Source organism: Tachypleus tridentatus, chromosome 9 (assembly GCF_004210375.1).
Source record: "Tachypleus tridentatus isolate NWPU-2018 chromosome 9, ASM421037v1, whole genome shotgun sequence".
Taxonomy (NCBI): Eukaryota; Metazoa; Arthropoda; class Merostomata; order Xiphosura; family Limulidae; genus Tachypleus; species Tachypleus tridentatus.
The window spans coordinates 73,063,821-73,088,798 of record NC_134833.1 but is presented as its reverse complement, the minus strand read 5'-3'; the positions used below and the strand labels follow the sequence as shown (position 1 = coordinate 73,088,798).

Genomic DNA, 24,978 nt, shown 5'->3' with positions numbered 1-24,978 from the left:
CTGGTAAAAAGTCATTTCTACTCACACATTAACGTTGGTGTGTTAGCATCTTTCTCAAATCATGCACACTGTGTATGTGTAGTGCACTTAGTCAAAAAGCGCATGCACACCACATGTGTTCCTGACAAAAAAAAAAAGGGTGTTGCTGCTGCAAATGTTGAAAGTCCGTCCGTTATTGAGTCATGTGTGTGTGTGAATTGTATTAATCGAAAATATATTTTCTTCAAATGAGTACAATACTAAAACAGGCAAAACCCAAAATTCATATTAAAATAATAATTTAAAAAATGAATTAAAGGCCTTTTTAGCTGCTTGGGGCCCTAAGAAATTGTTTAGTTTGCTTAAGCTTAGTGCCGTCCTCACTATTTGTATACTTATCTCATTGTTTTAGGTTCTATACACAAAAAGTTAGCTGGGATTTATATTTAAGTTTTCAATTCTTCTTTTAACGTCTTTTAAAGCCACACGTAAACTAATTTGTTTGTTATTTTTAACAACCAGGGAACGGAAAACCAATTCTGTAATAAAGACCGATATAATTCGTATTGAATTACTGTTTGCCAATCACGTCATGAAGTGATTAATAAATTATGATTTCACGACAGTATCTTCTGCGTAACATCTGTTGCGATCATTTGAGCTATTTGTCAGTTGATACTCTAACTAGAATTAGTTACGTTTTTACGCAGTAAGGATTTGCATTATTTGCATATTTGTTCTCTTTAGAAAGCAGAAACCTTTATGGTTTAACTTCCTAAAAATATAAAATGATGATAGTATTAACAGTTGTGAATATATACATTAGCAATATGTCTATGTTTAAATCGATAGTCTGCTCGACAGTAATGTCTAGAGAGTTTTTGGTAAATTTTGCGCTAGTCGTTCCTAGTGATATACTAAAAGGAATGTAGATAGTCAACACAACCAACAGCTAACTCTTTAACAGCAAAAAATGGGTTTGACTATCAAACTACAATGTTTCCGTGACTGATAGGACAAGCTTGTTCGATGATCCGTAAATCCCGAGTTGAGCGTCCTAACTATTAGGATAGACGAGGCACATCAAAAACTAAAGTGAGATGAAATTAAGTTAAAAAAATAATCACACAGTTTAGCAGGAATATTAAGAAAGATCAGTCGTATTTTAACAAAACATTTTTTTTGTATTGGTCAAAATACAATATTGGTTATTAGCTATCTTATATGCATATCTATCTGTCTAAAAGAACCTTTACAGAACCGGGATGCTGTGATATTCATTGTAATCTATATAAATTAGCGTCAATATGTGTGTGTGTATCTGTAACATATACGTTTATACATTTATTGATAATTTAGCCATAAACCTGACACAATGATACAGGATGTCATGGGGAATGGGGTTTTAAACCCCATCTAATTTCGGGAAATCTACCAATGTTGTAAATCCTTCAGCATTAAAATGAACTATGCCATCACTGTTGTTAGAATTCTTTAAAACAGCATGTCTTTGTTTCCAATATTGGTACCTTTATGTTTAGGGCACTTTTAATGTTTATTATATTAAGAAAAAAAATAGAAGAACAACTTCCTCTCCTTTGTTACAAACGAGTCTTTTTTTAGCCCGTCTAAAAGGAGGTTACTCCAATTAGTATCCTAAACACAGTAAACATTCTTTGTTGTTTAAACAGAAACACAAATTAAACTTAATGAACAACATTGAAATATCGGTTAGCGATTTGTTACCTACGCACTTTTTATGTCGAATTTATTTCACCATATCTAATAGTGTTTCTAAAAATTACTGTTTAAACGCCAAAAACTGCAAAAACATTAAAACTAACATTTGTTATAAAATTAAATTAAGTGCAAATATTCTTTCCCACGTTCATCTTAATTTATTCATTTAAAATGAAAGAAAAGGTTTTTAATTGCCACTTTATTCAAACATAAGGGCTGGCGGGATATTAAAGGGTTACATTCCTTTTGTAGCCACGGGTGAAACTTGATAATGGAAAGCTACGTATAAAATGGATGATTAGAAGAAATAAATGAAGAAGAAGAAATTACTGAAGATTCAAAAAGAGGTAGAGAGTACATGTAGCGAATGTACAGGGAATATTGATTTGTTTGTTTGTTTGTTTGTTTCTTGAATATCATACAAAGTTACATTAGCAATCCCTCATATCGAAGTGATAAACCTTTGGGATAGCAGCTAGTCAATACCGCCCCATTGAATTAATCTTTATGAAAGAATAATGAAAACAGGTCATATTATAATGTTCTCATAGCCGAAAAGGCGAGTATTTTAGGAGACGGAGATTGCGAGTTGAGCTCCCTAACTACCATGTCTAGGAGCTTCGAATAGAATCATCTGGTCTGTATGTTGGAAGTAACCGATCTCAGAAAGAATAAAAATAAAGTGATAAGTTTGCTGTGGTGCAGAAATGTAGTTAGTATTCCCAAATATGAAATAAAAATGGAAAAGGTGATCCACAGAAGACATGACCTTCCTCGATAGAATAATATTATCATGTAGTAATTCCAAAAAAAAATGTTACGATGGTTAAACGTAGAGGTAGTAAAGAATATGCTGGAATAATACGAGCTTGAATGTCTTCAGTGGAACTAGGTCACACGGTATGAAAAACTAACCGAAGTGTATTATACTCTGAGCTGTATAATTGATCATAATAGCGTGGGGAAAAAAGTCAAAGTTGTACATCCATACAGATTCAGAAGAAAATTCTATAGACCTTGTGTGATTTTTATAGGAGATTCGACATCCTGGCTTCATATATGAGATGTTCATCAAACAATACATCCAGAACTTTCCTTTTATCATATAGCTGGATAAGATTTTTTTCCATGATAACATTAAACAGAAATGTGTTGCAAAAAGGATGGTACTTGTGATGTTTTAGAACAAATAGAATGATTTGTGTTTTAACAGCATTAAGAGTGAGCTACTTATGATAGGGTGGCACTAGGTAAATAATTTGTTTAGAGTGATCTGAAAGACGTTGTTACGAGTAACCATTGTTAAACAAGTTACCACAAAGAACAGTGTTGTCAGCAAATGTGATAAGGTTAAACGGAAACTGAGGATGACATATATCTCTAATGTAGTGAATATAGAAAAGAAGAGAGAGTATCATAAGTGCACTTTTTTAGTTCTGTTCTCTACTAGACATTCTGTGGAAATAGCCTGATTTTTTAAAGAACGTTGTGTTTAATATGAAAACAGCTGATCTTTAGAGGAAGGGAATGCTTACAAATTAAGTATAATCTGGTGGTGAAAGCCCACCTACCTGTTTGAATGAGTATGCACACTCTGCTGTTGTTGTTGTTGTTTTTTTTTGGAATGAAAATTTTAGTTGTTTCAGATAAACTGTCAAAACATTTTAATTATATACCAACACAAGAAAGTATAGATGGATTATCCTTATCAGAAGCTCACATAAGTTCCTGTGTTGGATATATTGTAATTTGTGGGCTGCTCTTACAAGATTTTCGTTGTAAAATTAAACTGAAAGGTGCCTTTCGACCATATAAGTAGGCGTATCTCTCAGAATCAATCTCAGCAATCCACCACTAATCAGAGTATAGCAGCCGTAGCTCTGGATGACAAGAAGCTAGAAGATGGATGTAAAACTTGCAGGGGCGTTTTACCAGTCAGAGCTGTCTCAATAGTAGGAGCACAAGAATAAATAATTTGACCTATGATGAGATGCATTGAAGGTAACTGAGCACTTTCACACTGAGTCAGCAGCAGTTTGTGACAAATGGAGAGTGCCGAACTGTAGTGACACATTGACATTATGTCCAAAACCAGAGATTAATGTCCCGTCTGTGTGTCAGAGTACGCAACAAAAGCCAAGAACACTGACAGAGTCTCCTTCTGTTCTTTCATGAGGATCACTATGAGAATGAAAGGCTTTGATTTAGTACACTGTATCCTGTAAAAGAGATTAAGGAAATCATGCAACCAACTGTCAATGAGATTGCAAAAGAGGATCCGGATCAGTTTCTTAGGTGCTTCATATAGGACACTCCCTGGAATGAATGGTCTCCTGAGATTAGATGTTTGATCCCTCAATGTTACTGGTTATCTGGAAAAAGAACAGCTGAGTTATTAGGAGATTATTGTGGTTAAGATAATTGACTGAATTAATCCACCAGAGAAGTAACTAATCTAATAAATCCAGTTTAAGGTCTGGAAGAAGACTAGCACTGAAGGAATGATCATCTATAAGGATGGCCAATGTCAACTGCACAGGGGAACATACCTAGCAATGGAATCTTTAGGTCGTGAAGTCGTCCTGATAAATAAGTTCATGAATGGATTCTTTATTGTTCTTATAGAACAACAACTGGGTGAGGGACATCTCTCTCATTGAAGCCATGCTCATTTTGAAGTACTAATAATTTTAAGCTGGCCTCTGGGTTTCTTGAGAGGAAAAAGCTTCTAATGACAACCCTAGTGGTCATACAGGTACTTCAACTACGGAATTTTCAATCAAACACCTCTACAGGATGGAGATGTTCACTACTGTAATATCCACCCATATTACAGCCACATCCAGTGCTTTCATCTAGATATCATTCAAAACAGGAATAGTGAAGTGTCTAATTTGCTACCGGAGTGGTGGGGCGTTTGCAGGGAAACAGCCTATGCTTTGTGGCATCACAAGGATGAAAGTAAAACTGGCTCCATCAAATGAAATAACAACTGCTTCCCAATTCTAAACAACCTCAGTTTGCCAACTAGCAAGGATACTGGTACTTAGACCACCAGATGTAAGATTATCAGCAATGAGTAGTGTATGTTGTAGTAAACACTACAGAAAATTACTAAAGTCATGTTCAGCTTGGTTATTAGTTTGGGAAAACACAGAGATCTGTTTGAATCAAGAACAACAGTGGTCATTAGGGCTGGATGGGGCTTGTTGTGTACTTATACACAAGTACAAGAGCAAATAGTTGAGTTTCTGGTGGGCATCACAGCAGCAAGAACATTGGTGGATCTCATGACCTTCAAAACCCTCCCAGGGAAGTCACCAAAAATAGCCAATGAATACAGATTTAATTTGGCAAATGATAACATGCTAGACTTCATATATGAGGTAAAACTTTGACTCAGACTGGTAGGTGTTGTATATAGACGAAAGGTGATATTTATGATATTGATTCCCAAATGGGCATCTTCAGAATGTATGTAATGTGGAATTTGTAAATCAGTTTTTCTCTATGATGTATGATCTGATGTTCTGAGGATAAGTCATCCAATGCCTTCATGATCAATTGGTGAGTAGTATATAAGATGAAAGGAATGAGAGTACCTCGCACATGCAAGTGGTGTTTCATGGACTAATCTAAACAAGGTCCAGTACATTGGTACTGTGTCATGTGGTTACAGTGGCCATACAAAACATAAACTGCTTCCTTTATAAAAGCAAGAACCACTAACAGGAACAGTCATAGCCACAATGAGTAAAGAGGAAGTGGGTACCACTGCTAGTAATTCTAGGGTCATATCTAAACGCTTATCGAAACCCATTTTCTAGCAGTGTGAGTCCATAGACATACTACTGTGTCACTGGGGGTCACATAGAATGCACTTCAACTGGAATCAAATATAGATATACTGACACACCTGAAAGGTTTGGTTATTGACTGACTTTGCTGACAGTCTTGACCCAATAAAGTGATAGTAACTCGATACCATGTTGGATGAATAAGCTGATGTATTTGTAGGACCAGATGGTTAGCTGATCAGAATGACAGTAGCTTGAGGCCTTATAGACACAGACAATGCACACCTAAGAAAGCAATCCCATTGTGACTTTCATGGAACACTAGAGAACTTGTAACAGCTGAAAGATAGTGGCTGCTGCAGGAGAGCACCACACAATCTTTTGAGGGTGCTTAGCCATCTTTAGTGGTAATTATCTAAAAGAAAAAAACCCTGCTAATATTATGTTTGAACGTACAACAGGTGAACGTCTAAACTCATGCTGATGACTTCTCATTATCACAGGAGAATGTCTACATGCATTAAAAAGCTTTAATTGATTTGAAATGTGGGACCTGGATGTGGATACTGGCAAATCAAGCTAAATAATTAAAATAAAACCAAAGCTGCATGATAATAAAATAAAACCAAAGTGAATAATGGTTTGTATGAATTCCACATCATGACATTTAGTTTGTGTAATATCTCAGCAATCTTTAAAAGGTTAATAGATCTTATACTCAAAATAAGGCAAAGGGAGAAATTATTATTGAATGATGTTTTGGTGTTTGGCCACACTTGTAAGGCGGCTTTTGAGAGCCTATGGTGTTTCAATGCTTACAAAAGGTAGGCATAAAATTGAAACCAAAAGGTATTGGTTCATACCAATGAAATTAGAGTTCCTTTGTCATCATATTAAGAGAAATGAAGTCTTGAAAGCATGGGCTTTAATAGCCATGGTGAGAGACTAGCCCTCATCTAAGATGAAACATGCAGGTTTTGATTTAGTGCTAGCTTATCCCTGTCAAGACTTTAATTTCTCTTTGATAATAACATAGCAACAAAGGAGTTAGAACAGTTTGTCACACTTGGAGAAATGTAGTAGAGTAGATGTTCATGCTTGCTAGTTATTTGACGCCCGACTGCAGATACTGCACAGTGAAGAAAAATAAAAATTGCACTTACTTTGGTTATTATTGTAAAATAAATTCTGCCACTTCTTTGTTGTAGCTCATTGCGTGATCTCACATGGAAATGCGAATGGATTGTCTTGCTGCATTGTAGGTATTCTTTACCATTGTTACCAGTCTGACAGTGTTGCAGTTAGTAGTCGCCAAACATCTGTAAGAACAGATACTGCAGAATTTGCAAAACACAAGTACCAAAAGAATAACCGACAAAGACAGGGTAAATTTCAATAGAGAATTGTTGGATCTCTTTTACACAAAATGATTATGGATACTGCTAGTGTACTTCTAGAAATTCCAAGGCTTATCACTAAAATTTCATTGCCATCGATTATTTCATGAAGTGGGCTAAAGCGAGAATAACCAACACTCAAGTGCATTTTATTGAATGCACATTAGTCAAGAATGGATAATACAGTTTGGAACACTGAAAGAAATCTACATGGATCAGGTAGCTAAGTTTAACAGAATTTGCAGTACAAACTAGCAAGCATACACATACAAACTTACATGAACCTAACTAAATTGACTAAGATGAAGATTTGTCGTATGTAATGATGGATATGTTGCAAAAGAACATGGAAACCTGCTCATGCTTGGATGAGGAGTGTTACTCTCTGTGGGCATGATGTGTAGTCCTTCACCATGATGAGAAGCTACCCTATGCTAATAAGACTATGCAGAGTAGCTGGGATTGACAAAGAAGTTTTTCTCAACAACAGTTTGGGAAGACACCATGATAACATAAGTCTTCCAATTGGACAATAAAGGAATGGCTGTACCACCATGGTAATGATGTGTGCCTTTGGTACTTGTTAAAAGCATGGAAATAATTGGAATACAACCAGACTGTTCTGTACCTAAAACTCTGAGTTTTTCCTATAATAATTAAGATACAGTAGATGTAAAACCTGTAAAAGCACGTGCAGCAAATTAAAAGCTGCATCCATATGCCACGCACAAATGGGTCCTTAATACACTGATTTGACAAGGAGTGTGGAGACGAGACTGATGAATCAGAAAAGAAGGAGGATGTCCACCTTGAATCATTCTAACTCTCCCAACAATGCAGAGAGAGTAGATGATACCTATATGGCATTCTCCAAGGAGCCAGATAAGGAGTTTCTGGAACTGAAAGCTGTTGTCAGTCTTGAATGGACGTTAAAATGCTGACATCAGCTTATCAATAAGTAGGAATGGAACTGTCTAATTTATCGTTCAGACTAGCGTGCTGGCCCGGCATGACTAGGTAATTAAGGCACTCGCATGTCACGAGATTTTATTATGTTAGATTTAAAACGTTATCATAGTATACGATTACATTTGGCATAATAATACAGCTAATAAACAAAAGTTTAATATAATCTAAGTTTTAAGTTCTTAATTTTATAAGGGAATCTAATCTAAAAAAGGTAATATGCTCCAGGTTAGATCATGCTTGATTTCTCTAAATATGAGAAATCACAAGAGCCAGAGAGAGTAGTTCAATTGCTGTCTGCCCATTACGATTTTAGTGACGAGGGTGCAAGGGAACGGTAAGGATGGGGTACCATGATGAGTGTAGTGAGCGTTGGTATAATAAGCCTAAAATAAAGACGTAGTGTGAAATCACTTAATCTAAAGCCAATTGCATAAGATTTATAACGAAAGTAAAAATATCGATTCACTTTTAAACACACATCGCTTCTAAATTAAAACTTTTTAAGACACTGAAATAAGAAATAAAACAAATATTTTTCCATTTTTGTTGTGTATACATTTCATTTTATACTTTTAGTACATAAACTAACAACTATATTTTTGTTAATAAGCAACATGACATAAAAGCCATGGGGGCGTCATGATGTGACGGTTAATTCCATTATTCGTAGATAAAAAGAGTAGCCCAAGAGTTGGCGGTGGGTGGTTATGATTAGCTTCCTTCCCTCTAGTCTTGCACTGCTAAATTAGGGACGGCAAGCGCAGATAGCCCTCGTGTAGCTTTGCGCGAAATTCGAACCAAAACTATCTGGTCTATAAACATTACAAGATGCAACACACAGTTTTAGGAAAAATTAATGCTTGTTTTGTTTGTCTTTGAAGTTTTTAGTTTTCATCAGTTCAATATATTTGAATAAAAACTTGTAATAGCTCTAAAGTTTCAACTTAGAATATCTTAAATTCAGCAATATTACATTTAATTTCAAAATAAACTGTTTCTACAATAAAAAATAAATTATTACAATAAAAAGGACTCTCATTGGATCAACAGTTTTAAATTTAAGAAATTTTCAGATTGTTTTCATTAATTGTTGTAACAAAAATTGACAATAGTAACACGACATTGTAAGAAAGTTTTTCATTATGAAAGATTTGTTTATAGCTTAGTGCAAAGCTATGCAAGAGGCACTTGTACTATGTCCATAAGAAGTATCGAAAGCCGGTTATTAGCGTTATGAATCCACCGACTTACCGTTGTACCACTACGAAAGGAGAAAAGTGTCTAGATATTCTTAAAATAATAAAATATCATAAAGAGGTTATAACAGCTTTGTCGTTAAGAATGAGGTTAATCAATCCGCTTTTACACTTTCAGCGAGAAATTTCTGTGTTCTATTAGTATTATAAGTAGTAATATAACATTGGTAAGTTTTGAAATAAGTAACTATTTTCTAGCAAAATTTAAATATCAAATAAGTATTTTTTTTAAACAAATGGGACTTCTAACCTGGTTATTAAAACAAAACGTGAAATTGATCTGAGACAATATTGAGATACGATAACATAATAATTATCATGTAGCAGGCTATACTAGAAACAAGTATAAAAACAAAGAGAATAAAATAAATACTTGATCTAAATGCAGCGTCAGGTTATTTTTACATTGAAATTAGTCCCTTACATGAACCGAACAGGAAAGCTTATTAAACTAATTCGAATAAATTTGAGAAACTTAGCTCTCTGTATAAGTTTATTTTTCTACTTAGGCAGTTTTATTTCCAAACTTTACTTTCTGGTATACTTTTAAAAAAGAAAGTTTTCATCTCAGGAAAACTTAGAGCTAGAAGAAATCACATAAATTTACTTAATAACAAATTTAAAGTCAAGCTAAACAAATTTTATAAGTTAATATTTAATTTTGTTGGCAACTCTGTCAAAGTACAAATTAAATATTTTCTCGTATAATTTTATACTGAATTTCTTTACTCTGTATGGCTCTTTATATTAACATGTGAGAAAAGCATTTGAATTTAATCATGCATTATGTTGTATATTACTTCTTAATATAGATACATTAGTTTAACTAAAGTATTTAGAATTTGTCATTCTAGTATCTGCGAAACAGCATATGTTTTGTCTTATGTTTCTAGAAGTACATACACATATATGTTTATTAACAGGAAATGATTGAAGAAATTGAAGAACAAAGAGCCAATAGAAATACCATATATTTTAGAGATGGAAAGCGGAGAATTGATTTTGTTTTGGTATATGAGGAATCATTTGAACCAAGTAAGGATGAAAAGAGGAAGGTATTCGAAGAAAACCTTGAAGCAGAAGGGCTAGAACTTGAATTAGAAAATAAGTCCGTAAGTGTTTTACTCAACTTAAGCTGATGACGAGAAACACACTTAACGTCTTTAGAATACATTTTTACACCAAATTCAGTTTTATATTTACAAGGGATAGGTTAACCAGAAACACGGGATTTTTTTTTCAGTTCACCTCACATATAAACTAACTACAACTTACATATATGTTAAATACACGAGAAACTAGAAAACATTAAAACCGTTTTAAATAGAAATGGATTTTTTTCAAAATACGGTTCACTAATATTATTTTTAAGTAGGCAAATACAGCTCAAAAGATAAAACAAATACAATTCAAAGATCAGTAACTATGGTGTTACTCCAAAGGAATAAACATATTTTAAGATGAAAACAAATAACAGAGTTAAGAATAATATTGATAGCAGTGTAGATAACAAAAGTTGTTTTTTTAATAAAAACAGCGTCATCATTAAAGTAATCGGAAGTAGTACGTGAAGTGAGTTGTCTTAGGTTTAACTCTCAATGCATAGGACTAACTACCATGAGAATTTAAAACCAAATGATCAGAGAAACATAAGAAGTCATACCTTGCACGGTTGCAACATTGTTGTTCACCATAGATCATTTAAAATCCTCACAAGAGCTTGGGTGTGTTTGTTTGTTTATTTTGTAAAGTATAGTCTCATGAGACTACCTACTACATACACTGCCGGGATCTGAACCTTGGGTTCAGACATTCTAAGTCCAGTAAATATACTACTGTCCTTGAGGTAGGGACGAAAAGATCTTACCATATAAACCTCTGCTACATGTTTAAGTTATGCATTTTTAGAGTGGAAAGTTCACTAAATTTTACTGAGGCAGTAAAAGTATCTGTTGATTTCAATATTTTATTTTGTAGTTTAAGCTCTTCGATAGTAAAAAAGAAACGCAATTTCAGTGTAATGTCAATACTGACGTATTTTACTTTAAAAACTGTAAATATAATACGTTAAAATATTGTTCCCTGGATGATGTTTTTAAAATGCCATAAAGTGTTAATTTCATATGTGATACCATAGAATTTATTAAAATATAACCGGAAAGATGTTAAAATAGACGCAAACTTTTTAAATACAAGGATCGGCCACATACGCCTTGGTGAAGCATTGTTTTACCTTTAGAATAAATCCGTTTTTTTTTTTTTTTAAGCTGTTTTATTTTGCGTTATAAATTAATTTTATAGTGGTATCATCTCCAGTGTTATATTGCGGAACGTAGGTTCTAAATAAAAAAAAAATCCATTTAGTTATCTGTTCAATTCAAACACTAAGCTTTGGAATAAAATTGCTGTAGGTGTTTCTTTTTCGTGAAACTTATGTATCTCAAAATCGACTGCTTGTTACGATTGTCAGTTAATTTGTATATAAAGAGAGGCTTTTTAGTTATACTGAACTTAACACATTTGAAAATAAAAAATAAACGAGAACATTCGGAAATAATAACTATTATATATATGTACTCGAAATAGGAACCACGAATAAGTGGAACAACCTAAATATTGAGCTGTCAGAATCAACTTTTTCAGTATTAATTTAGACTTAAACGTATAGCACAAGTTGAAAACAAAACAAAAACGCTGTAATAAAACACTTACAGAAATATACTGTAATAGTGCTACCACGTAAATAAATACTGTTGTAGAAAGACTCTAAAAATACACTGTAACAGTACTATCACAGATAACTACTGAATATCATTCATATAGTTACTGCCTTATTAAAGTATATTCTGAAGAAAATAAGAAAAAAAAAGATTTATTTATGTTATTTTAAAGCCTGTAAAATGTACTGTTCATTCATTTGTTTTCATGAAGCACAAATTGTACAATGGGCTATCTGTTCTGTGTCCATCGTAGGAATAAAACCTCGATTTTTAGTGTTATAAGTGTTATAAGCCCTTTGCCATTGATTCATTAAGAGGAAAAAAAATGAGTAAATAAATGCCATACGTTTTTGCCTGTGAAGAGAATTTTGTTGCAGAGGGTAAAATATTTTGAAATTAAGTATGTTACGATCGCCTGGTTTATGAATTCATTAACGAAGCTATTGCACGAAGTAATTGTGAACGTTATATACTGATGTTTCGTATACAGAAAATTAAATTTAGCAACAAGACAAGTTTAAAACAACGCCACTATCGATAACATTCTATATATGTACGTCAATATCTCACTTATTTCACGACATGCATATTGGCAGACATTTTCATCACAATAAATACTCGCAAGTGTTCTGCAATATTGATAATTTTAAATTTTAAACTAATACAAGGAGGAAATGTAGAATAAATAAACACTCATGTTTTACGAGAGTTTACAAAGAGAACTTTTGGAAGACTCAATAAAAGTAACCAGAGCTTAACCGCAGTATTATGATAGCCAATAAACATTATCCTTTTGTATAAGTCATCTTCATGTGGTAACTGGAAATAAAGCTGGGTTTGTATAGTATGCTTCAGGGAAAGTACCATTGTTAGCTCGAATCTTCTGTTTAAAATGAATTACGATTGTTTATTTCTATGTGTTATTTGAAATTCAATCTAATTTTTCCTTTTGTGAATTTCACCTATTTAGAGAGTTGTTTAGTAGCTACAGTAAGATACAACAAGACAGTCCTGGGAGATTTGAACAAAATTTCATGTAAATAAAAAAGATCACAGATCTGATGTTACAGTACTTGTTTGGATCACTTTTCGAAACAAAACCTCATATTCACCAAGCTAACGTTTATTTAATTTTTCACTCTTAGAAAAGAAAGGAAAATAAATGTAATGTTAGCATTTTTTCTTGTTCTTTCGTTTAAGCGATCGTTAGATGGCAAGACTTACTTCCTGAAGCTCCATGCTCCTTCGGATTTGTTAAATCGTTATACGGAAATAATGAATATAAAGAGACCTCTAAACGTAAGCGTTATTTCGAAATTATTATTTTATTAATTTATATTTGAGACGTGATATAAATAACTCACTACATAATAACTTAGTAATAAATTAAAATTAAATTTCGAAGATATTCTGAATATTAGTATAGTTTGCAAACAGTTTGAAATAGACTCAAAGGTTTAAAGTAGAATATAAAGTGTTCTAATCGTTACAATACGTCACTTTAGACTTTATAACGATAAGGCTATAGTTAAATAAATATATTTATTGATTTGGTTCTCTGGATATCGATTCATGCTTTTATTTTTGTTTCTGGAGATTGTTGATATATTATCACATTTAATTTTTTGTTGATGTTTAAAATGACATAGTAAAGATGTCGATATGCATGTATAATCGCAGGGACACTAAAACTAAATATATTTTCGTACCAATTCAAACAGATACGGATAGGGTATTTTGAAGCAGTATAAAAGTACTTTTCTACTATTTCTTTATTTTTGTCAAGTTCTTTGTGTTTTTTTTTTTTACCAACATATACTGACACAATTTTAATCACTGATTCTTGTATAACATAGGTACGTTAAGTATATTTATTTGGATTTTGCTTGTCAAGATGCACCAAAATACATAAACACAACTAACAATCTATGATTTTAATTAAAAACTTTAACTTTCTGAATGAAATGTGTGTTCGTGAAAAATAAAATTAGCACTCAACTAGACATTTTAACTACTTAAAAATAATTTTAAGAACGATATCTTAGAATGTTATTAAGACGAACAGCAATCTAATATTATATTCAATATAAATTTATCATGCATGAAGATTTCAACAAGTTTTTTTTAGGGGAGGGTTGATACTTGCTTCATAAGAGCGTTAAGAAACAAACTTTGGTGTTCTGTCACTAATTATAAAAAGCTTATTCCATTATTCCTTTTGTCACTCTGTTGAGAATATTTTCATGCTCCTTTTTTAGTAATGCTCAACAATATACTTCGTCGCTTAGCAACAACACTATCACAATATCGTTGTCAGACCAACTATGATATTAACGTTAAATGCGCAGCATTCATGTTGCTTTGTTAGAAAGGTTTGGTATTATTCACTTCGGTGATATGAAAGCAATATGGTTTAATTGAGAAGTTTTATGACATTGAGTTGCTGCCAAAAACAAAAATAAAATTTATCAAGTAACGTTGCAGCTGAGCTTTACATTACGTTTATGTATTAGACTTCAAACAGACTTACTATTGCTAACGTTATAGAGTCATTGTTTAAATGGTAAATGTTAATTAATAGATATTATTTTGATCCACTTGGCCTTAAAACATAAAGGAAACTAAATGGCTATTACTACTAAATATATTTCATTCGAAAGAGTTGAAATTTTTTTTGTCGAAATGTCTGCACTATGTTGTCTGCTTCCTCACCTTGAACACAAAGAATCAAGAGTGTTATGTCTTTCGGAGTCCCACGGTAATATTTAATTTTTTTCTGTATAATTTTTACTAAAAGTGCGGCGATTAAAGAATTACTTTGAGAAGAGTAGGTGCATTTTGGAGCTACAAACAAATTCTGTAGTTTTCATTAATCATTTAGCGATGTTTTCCTGCCATTTGTGATGGATTTTTACATTAGTTGGGAAATAAAATTGAGTATCCTCAGTGATGTCGAGAAAACCCACTTGTAGAGAAATATATATGCAAAAATGGCTCGTTTGGGTTGAGAAAATATTTTACGTAGAAGAGCGAACAACGTTTCGACCTTCTTCGGTCATCGTCAGGTTCACAAGAACCAACACACAATTCAAAACAGAAATACATCGAAAAATCACCCATACTGGACTATACATTCCTTGGGACTCAGCACATGAAACAAAACAAAAACTCAACATACTAAGAAAGCTAATAAACACAGCCATAAAACTATGCTCACCAGATAAAATTAACGATGAATTAGACAAAATAAAACAATACTTCATCAACATCAATAACTTTCCTCCACAAACCGTAGAAAACATTATACGCACACACCTAGACAGAAAGCAAAATCTACCAACAAAAGTAAATATATCTCACGAATCAAAAAATCACGAAACCATATACTGCTGCATACCATATATTCCTGACATCAGCAGACAAATAACCAACATTTGGCAAAAACTAGTAACAAAATATGACATTCCAGTTAATACCAAATTTATTCAAAAAACCAGGCACAAAACTAAGGTCTATACTATGTAAAAACTACACTGACAAACACCACACCAACATTATTTATAAAATGCAATGTGATAATTGCCACGACTTCTATGTTGGAGAAACAAGTAGAAAAATGGAAACCAGATTTAAGGAACAAAAAAAGTCACCTTCACACGTTTTCGAACACTGCAATTCAAATGAACACAACATAACCATAGAAAACACTCAAATACTAAATAAAGAAACAAACATAAACAAATGCAAAATTAAAGAAGCCTTACTTATACAACAACTTAAACCCAAAATAAACCAATATAAAGGGACGCCTTTATACCTATATTAAAAATAATAAAATAAAATTATATATTCAAACATCTAACACCGCCCTCTACATTCCAACACTCAGTTACACAACCCCTTCCAAACATGTGGTCAACTTCCGGTCAGTTACCTCTTTCTTTCTTTGTGAACCTGACGATGGCCGAAGAAGGTCAAAGCGTTGTTCGCTCTTCTACGTAAAATATTTTCTCAACCCAAACGAGCCGTTTTTGCATATATAATTGAGTATCCTGTTGAGAGATAAACCTTGATGTACTATTGAGACACAAAACTTGCTGTGTTGGTGGGAAATGAGACTTAATGTCTTGTTGAGAAACAAAGTAATCCCATGTTAACAAATTCGTTTATATAAAATTTTCTAACCAAACTAAATTTTATGTGTTTAAATTGTTAAAATTTCTTAATTATGTATCTGCTTAGAAAGGTGTTCATTCATAAGTATATATATTTAGTACTGTCGAATAGTATACAAACTGTCATTAAATCATCAAGATATAACGATATACGTGTAGTTTTACTTTTTCATTTAAATTATCAATTACATATCGATATATATTTCAGTCCTTCATTACCTTTTTTATTTTTTACAGTCTGATATCAGCCATCAAAACTTTAATCACAGAGACATTACAAATAGAAAAAGTGATGAAATCTGGTTTCTGGTGTATTAATGTAGTAATTTGTATTAAAATGCTTTTGAAGAGTAAAATGAACTGTTTTTTTTTTTTCTAATTTCGATTTAGGCAATAAACAAACTTAGTTAAATTGTGATTTTGCTTGAATGGCTCACTCACTCGCACATGCGCAAGTATGTTCTAAATTGAATATAAACAACTGCATCACCTGACAGTAAATTTAAAGTGCTAAACAATTTAGTAAAACGTAAAACAAAACATTAACTAAACAAGAGTATTCGTTGATGATCACCTGAAGATGACCTGTGAAGGTTGAAACGTTGTTCTCTGCTTATCAATAAGTGTTAATACCCATACCAGTCTTTCTGAGATACATATGTAGGTGTATATTATTAAATGTAAAATGCATATTTATTCTTAAAGTAACTCGTCATGATTTCTGATAACGAGAAGGTGCACATTATCAAATGAATCTGTAACAGATTTTTTGTTTGTAATTAAGCACAAAGCTCTACAATGGGCTTTTTGTGCTATACTTACCAAGGGTATGGAAACCCGTTTGCTGGCGTTATTAGTTTGCTTACATGTTGCTGCGTCACTGAGGGCGTGATATATAATATCACAAAATTCACTGACTGTATTGAAAGCTATAGAGTGTTGATAGATTTCTAGTTTGCCCCTGAAGAAGAAACGTCTGTCTTTCGAAAAGCTCGGGTTACAGAGTTTTTAGCATTTTGTGTCAATACTTTTTGAACCAACGTGTCTGTGTGATTGTGTGTAAATTTTGGCACAACTGACTGTATGAAATGATATCACTAATACGTTTCTTGTATATGAGTAGCTTTGAGGAAATGAAATAGAAAAATTTCCAAATGTATTTTGTAAACGAAAACCCTAATGATACCCTTACAGTAGCCGTCACGCAATACATGTGATATCGAACAGTCTCACCTTGAGGAACAGCATATTACGTTTGAATTTCATCTGATAGCTTTTCTTTTTTAATATAAAAGAACTAAACATTGAAGCTTTGACTGCAGATACATTTAACCTAACACCACTTGTTCAGTGAGCACATGTTGAATCATCTCCTTGTTGCTTGATATTTCTTGATGGGAGACTTTTTTTTTTTTTAGGCGATGATGAAACTTAAACTAGGCAATACCTTTTGGAGTTCTAAATTAGTAGGTTTTAATTTTCTTTACAAATGAAGCTGCTGAACTTGCACAAAACTTGTAGCTTAAACAATATTATGCCCATTATATAAAACTATATGAAACAAATTATAAAGGTACATTCATAGCGGCAAAACAATTGGCTTTTAAGCCAATGCTATATGCAATATACGAATCGAACCCCATGTTTTAATATCGTAAACCTCTAAGTTTATCAGTGACTCCTCTTCTGGGAACCAAAATAAGTTCAGTGCAACCAGTAAATGTAGGTTGGACTGAGAGCTCTTCTGTTTCTGGCGACAAAACAGGGCCAGTAACACTGAGAATGTGTGTGGGCGTTTGTATTTGGATTTTAACAATTAGGAATGATGTTTCAAGGATCTGTTAAAACTGGAACTTAATTTGATGACAAGTTGTCTGTTTGTTTGGTTTTATAGCAGAACTATATTGAGCTATCTGCTGTGTCCACCGAGGATAATCGAACCCAAATTTTAGCATTATAAATCTTCAGACTTACCGCTATCGCACTGAGGGACGTTTATTGATGTCCATGGAGTTACTTGAGTTGATGAATCAATAATTTCATTTCAACTATTTATATAAATTAATCATGATTAACTGTTAATGATGAACATGCCAGTATAAAAATGACATACACATTATAGATATAGGGGTGTGTGATTGTAAACAGTAAAATGTACACGACTAAACTAATGTTATTGAACAAAATAAAATGTTCGCATCAAATAACATTTTACTCCAACATGTTAAAGATGTCAGAAAGTATTCAAGTAGGTTCTCAAAGAGATAAATAAAGACTCATTGCTTGAATGGTAATATATCATCATCTACGTACTAAAATGATTATCAAAACAGCAACATGAACATTTGTCATGTAAACTAAAAACAAAGGTTTATAGAAACAATATATTCTGAAGAAGAAGATAAAATGCGATATAAGAGTTTTTTTAAATTGGATCAGTTTCTTCGAGTACCGTTAGAGATCTCTGATGGTATTCGTTACCAAGGAAACTAGCCAGTTAGTGAACATATTGAAACTCACACGAGTCTTATTCAGCTTCACTTTAGAGAAATCGTGAGCACATTTGCTGAAACCAACTGGCCACGTCACAATAATTGTATACAATTCATAGTAAGAGACATAGGTTATCATCACTGAACAGTGATGATAAAGATGTATCTTGCACCTTTAACTGGACATTTAACCTTTACAAAATTCACATACTCTATTTGGAGGATTTCCTCGTGAAAGCCATACAGTCTTTAATCGTAGCAATGACAGCACATAGACGAGTGTTCAGTTGCTCATGTTCTTCTAGTACTTGTTTTGCAGATATCTCTTGAGTAGCTTTGCGCAAAATTCAAAACAAACCACGGTCATCCTTACAGTAAATAATTCTTTATTGTTTAAAACAATGTGTGCTTACTCCTTGCATTTACAAACAAATATGAAAGAATACAGGTAGAGTATTCAGTGAATAGGATAGCTATTATGTCCTTACATGAGTACTACTTTTACCTTGATTAACAAGGACCATGCTGTAAAAAAGCAAAATTCGATACGTCTCTGTCAGTGTTTTCAACAAAATAAAATGTATGCAATGAAAATGTTGATTATGGATTACGTATCAAACGTAAATTTCTTTAATATTCTGTTGACCATCCAGCTGTGTTTCAGTAATGTGTTCCTCAACCCTGATAGTTTTTAACATTGGAACTACTCAAATTGCCTGCACTAGTAACAGCACAAATGAGAGCTGTTACTTTTATTTTAAAGAAGAACAGCAGCTGTGGTCTTGATGTCGTCATGAAAGGATTCCTTCTCCTCCCTACCCTCGCGCCTTATCTTGTGCTGCGTTGATTTCTTTCTTTCTAAGTGACTAGCTCCAACTCATTCGAGACTTGTTCAATATTTCTTGCAACATTAGGAAAAACAGCTAATGACATACTCTTTCCCTTTCTGATAATCTATTGATATGGTTAGAATACGGAAAGCATTTGGTCATTCTTTCGATTTTATATAAAAGTAATTTCCTTGAAGCTCAAGCCTGAAGTGTTGGAATTAAAGTTTCACCTGTGGTTTATAGTTAACGTTTGCTCCTGTTTTGTTTAAAAAAAAAAAATTTTGGTAGCTGATTTCTTGTGTCATAATTGTTTAGATACGGACACAACCACTTCACGATATCTGGCCATGTCTTTTTTTAAGATTGTTGTCAAACTGCCAAACACAAATCAAATACCAAACTTTGATATTTGTATACTTCCTTTTCTGTGGTATCCATTGAGCCAGACTGCCAGCTACATATATTGTGATAATAACATACTTGTTATATAAGTGTGGTTAACTGTTAGAGCGTGCAAAAAAAATCGGAAATATTTTGTCACTCAGTAAAACCTGTAAACATGATTATTACAGTACTCTGTAGAAATCCAACTTAACATAAACCACGAGCTCTATAAGCCTCTCATGTTTGTAATCCTAACAAATGGTCTCGAGTAACTTCCAGACACTTATGTTTCAAAATATACTACGTATGTAATAGAGGCAACAATAATAACATGTTAATGTAAAAAGTTTAAACCAAAGCTGTGGAGACAGACTGTTATACTCTTGTTAATATAAATCATGCAAACCAGGATCGAGGAGGAAGTAGAGGAAAGCCGCACCTCCTTTAAATGTTGCTAACCCATAATCTAATGCTAACCATTAAAATTTCATTTTAGCTTTATTTTACATTTGGCCTCATTGACCCTCCAACTCCCACCCAGTTAATAAGAAAAGTTGAAGCCAGGATAGCGCCAAACATACAAACCCGGAAACAAGCAGTTGAAACTCATGCAGTCGCAACAAGTATGAGGAACTTCTTGTTGAGTACATTATAATAAAGCCTTTACGAACAATCCTACATAAGATATACACGAGTGAATAATTTTAAACTGTCAGATGTATATTAAACACAATAGAGCAGATCAAAGTTTAATCGTATATCTTTATGTCCACAAAATACAGAATTTCGAAGTGGATAAGCTAGAGAGAAGGCAGATAGTAAATTTCATCCACCCACCAACTTTTGGGTTGATCTTTACTAACGAATAATGAGATTGACCGTCACATCATATTGTCTCATGGCTGAAGGATCGAACATGTTTGGTGGGACAGAAATTCGAACCCGTGATTTCAGATTGCGAGACGAGCGCCCTAACCACCAGGCCATATTAGATCAGTTTACCAGTAAATAGACAAGAACAACAAAAATAAAAAATACAGAGATATGCGTTGTGCAACAGTGTTAAATTAATTCTTTTTTTATTCATTGTTAACATTTATGTGTTGAGATAGTCGTAACGAGGAATACTGTTTCTGTAGGGTAAACAGCGCGTGCTTTGGATTGAAATATTTATTTTTATAACAATCAGAAACAAAGTACAAGACACGGAAAGTTCAAATGCATGAATACAAAAATTTTGAACGCGTTGTTTTAGTACTTGTAGTTCCAGAAGGTTAAGATATTATTTTACATGTGTAAAATCTTGAACGATGCTGTTAATATTCAAATATCAGAACCCCAAGATAATGTTTTCTTCATGGGCTGCTATGATTACTGGTTACCTTCCTTTAAATACTTATAGTTTTAGTTGGGTGACTTGAAGTGTTAATAATCAAATAATTGGCGAAATATTGTTGAGTATATATGTGTTGGGAATACATATATTCATGCTCATAATAGTTTGATATGTTTGTGCAAACAATATTTTCTGCCTGCTCTAGAGTGTTTGGTGCAGCAAACTCTGTCAAGTTTACAGAGGTGCATATCTTAATGTGAAGTTTTTACTATAGAATTTATTTTTTAAAATGAAAAATAGATGTAGTCTATTGATTTTTTAGCACAGATAGCCCATTGTGTAGCTTTGTGCTTAATTCAAAACAACAACTATTGATTTTTTCAAGTAATAACTTTTATAAATATGATTAGGAACGTTTTTATAATTAAAATGCTTTCCTTTAAAACAGTTATAAGTAGAACATACAGAAATTTTCAAGAACTAGCATCAAAACAATATTTCAAAAACAACACTTGTTTTGAATTAACTGTTATTTGAGAAAATTCTCAAACTAGATTTGACAAATATTACCTTAAATATAACTAAGAGCGTTTGATTGTTTGTTAATAACCGCAAAACAATGGGCTATCTGTACTGTGCCCACCTTGAGTATAAAAACCCCATTTATGGGGTAATAAGCCTTCTCGCTTTCCGCTGGGTCACCGGCAGGCAATTGAGATTTTTATGTTATTTATCTAATAATATGTTACAAAATAATAAACAAAAAAACGTAAAACTTCATCTCAAGATGTTAAATGAATATTAAATGTGTTGTCTAAGGTGCTTTACTGCTTGCTTTACGGCAGTACCATGCACTGTGAAAAAGTTGTGTTATAGACTTGTAGAAACGTGTTGTCTCACAGCACACAAACTGTATTTTCCAAACATATAAAATGTTTTAAAAATAAAACATACAAACTTATTTTTTTGTGTCTGTTGTATAAACAATAATAACAACATGCGGTTTTCGATTAAAAACTATATTTATTTAAATGTTACGAAATCATATTAATATTACTATTTATGTAGATTGTATAAAGGTTCGTGTTCTCTTTGGTTTCAGGAAACGACGATTGAAACCAAAGAAATGTTTATATCTGGCCTTGTATGATAGTGTTTCAACATATAAACTGCATACAATGAAATTATCGTTCGTAAACTAAGCTTATGTTGTACCTACACATATTCCAGACTTGTGTTCCACAGAGCAAAAATTATGTTGTTTTTAATGCCATTCTTTACATTGTAGGTATCAATTATAACTGTCATATTGTCGTGATAGTCTATTATATCAAAATAATGAGTTACAAATATCTACATGCATGAAAGCAAATCCTGTGTGAATTAATCTTTCTAATTTTCTTTATTAATACATATAATTTATCTTAACCGTTAGATAAGTTATTCCTCCTTTTATTTCAATTTCGTACTTTAGAATTCTTATAAGGTTCGATTTTGATTTCTTTGATCTTTTAATCGAAATCCTATTATTCAAGACAGATCAGTTGATTTTGAGATTTTCATTTGCGTGCTATCATTAAGAATTTTTCTAACTGTTTTGTATTTCCACCTTTTAAAACATAATTATCGAAATCTATTACTTAGTTAATCATTAATAATTAATTAATTTTTACAGTAAAAATGATTTTATTTAATTTTAAACGCAGGATTCAAAGTAATGTAAACATGCGGATAAAAGTTGTGAATTGAAATAACCAAATAACGAGTTTCTTAAACTTAGTTTTGCTTTTGGACCTTAGTATTTAACAAAAGTGATATATAACACGTTATTTGTTTTCAGCTTGCATTAAGTATTTCTTATGACATAAGAGCTGATGTGCGTTTCATTGCCAGAGCCTTGCATTTCTTTTATGGTTGTCTGATTTATTTATTTTTTGGCGTAATACTTGAAAAATATCCATCTTACTAAATGGAATGCGTCGTTTCACTCTTCTTTTATTAGAGCAAAATGAGTAATTTTTTCTACATTATGAATTTCTTTAATCCATGTAAAATAAGAATCTAAAATGGTAAGTTTTCTTTGTAGATTGATTGTTATTCGGAAAATACATAACGGGTAATCATCATAACATATTTATAACACATTATCCTTCACTTTCAGTCATATTTTCTTGGAATTTCTATTTATAGTTTCCTCTAGCTATCAGAATATGTACTTAGGTTGAGCAATCGATAAAAAAACCTATAACAAAAGCCGATTGTCTGTTGTCTAACTTCATTATGTTACGCTTCCTGAATACGAGAGATCTGTTGTTTTAGTTTTTCACGTACTCTTTAATTACCACGTAGCCGATGAAGTAACCTTAAAAGTAAAATAGTGTGGACAGTAAATTCTCTCTCTCTTGTTTCTCAAAATAGAAAGAAAAGAAGAGAAATCTAAAAATCTTATCTTAAATAAAGCTTCCTTTACCTTCTATTAGGTCATTTTCGTGATAAGCTTCTAGTATAACATACATTGATGGTTTCTTGAACGCACAGTATATTGATCACGTTGTAAAGCTACACTTAGTAACAGAAAGAAACGAAAGTTGTTTTTTTTTTTCCACCAGCATCAAATTAACGGAAAAAAGCCATTTTTGTATTAAATAATATCTTCAATCTACGAAATGGAATTTTCACCTTTTATGTGTGGCATGACATAATGTTATGTATCTGTTATTTCCCCAAAAGAGGCCGAAGACCACCTGGATGGGTCATATTTTTTAGTCACTTGCACTAGCATACAGTAGTGGGTTGTCTGTCAGTCAGTCAATAGACACTAAAATGATGACCCATAAGAGAAATTGCAATCTGTAAATGATGTGAAGCTAGTAAAACGTGCGCACGCCATGAGAAAAATTATGTACTCTGTAGACTACAACACAGCATGACAGGAAGTTCAAAAGCAAGAAATAAAAATATTTGTTACTTTTAATTTTTGTTTTATTTACTCTTGGAAATAGAACACTTTCCAGAACCCTACGGAAATACACCTAGTATATTTTATTACGGTCTAAGAGTTGATTAAAATAGTATATAAGAAATATAAGTTTAAAAAGGAATTAAGATCAATGAACGTCGTTTGGTACTTGAATTGTAATAGTTACGCGTCTCTATTTGTATATAACAGTATCTGTAACAACTAGAATCTTGAACTGACCAGTGTTTTAGGACTTTTTAATTCACTACGAATTATTCATTGTATGTGCTGTTTGAAAGACAAATAACACTACACATACACTGTATGAAACCTCACATAGGGAGAGAAGTTTCTTGATCTTTAAAAATTACTAGCAAAATGCATGAAAACTAATAAATGTTAGGACATCATAGTCTAGTAAAACTGAGTTGATTTTGAATATTAATATGAGCCGAGAATGGTCTGTGATCAGCACCCCGGATTGTGGGTTAAAGAGTTGAAAGTTCGAGATGTGATCACGCTGAAGGTGTGCGCGCATTAAAAAGTGACGACAAACACTATTTGATTCTAACCGTCGAACAAAGTCTTTGTGGCTGCACGTGCTGCTAGCTGGCTGTCCTCAGTGTGTTCAGTAATTCAAGACTAAGGAAGATTTTACTTGTATTATCCGTTTACCCTATCTGAGCATGATGCACTTTAAGGTAGAAAATTCCAAATTCTAAATAAAGATTTTAACTTACGATTGATATGAAACAAATATAAAAAAAAACAAACCACCTTTACATTTCAAATACAAAAAGAACACAACGACGGTTTATATAAATACTAACGCACAGCCCGTCAAAAATGAAGGGGCAAGTACTATCACCTATACTCCACAGCGTACCCTGATCTCACATTTCTTAGCTAACTGAAATAAATACATTTTGGAAAATCAAGATTAA

At 32.6% G+C, this 24,978-nt stretch overlaps 1 protein-coding gene across 5 annotated transcripts in view; it reads left to right on the top strand.

Moving 5' to 3' along the window:
* Positions 1-24,978, top strand: part of LOC143225493 (anoctamin-4) — a 97,886-nt gene that overhangs the window by 8,907 nt on the left and 64,001 nt on the right. For 4 of the 5 annotated variants that reach the window (XM_076454996.1, XM_076454998.1, XM_076454993.1 and 1 more), the window contains exons 2-3: positions 10,062-10,250; positions 13,059-13,157. In XM_076454996.1, coding sequence (XP_076311111.1) covers positions 10,062-10,250; positions 13,059-13,157 — 288 coding nt within the window. The remainder of the gene's footprint in view (positions 1-10,061; positions 10,251-13,058; positions 13,158-24,978) is intronic. The other variant, XM_076454997.1, reaches the window with a different exon arrangement.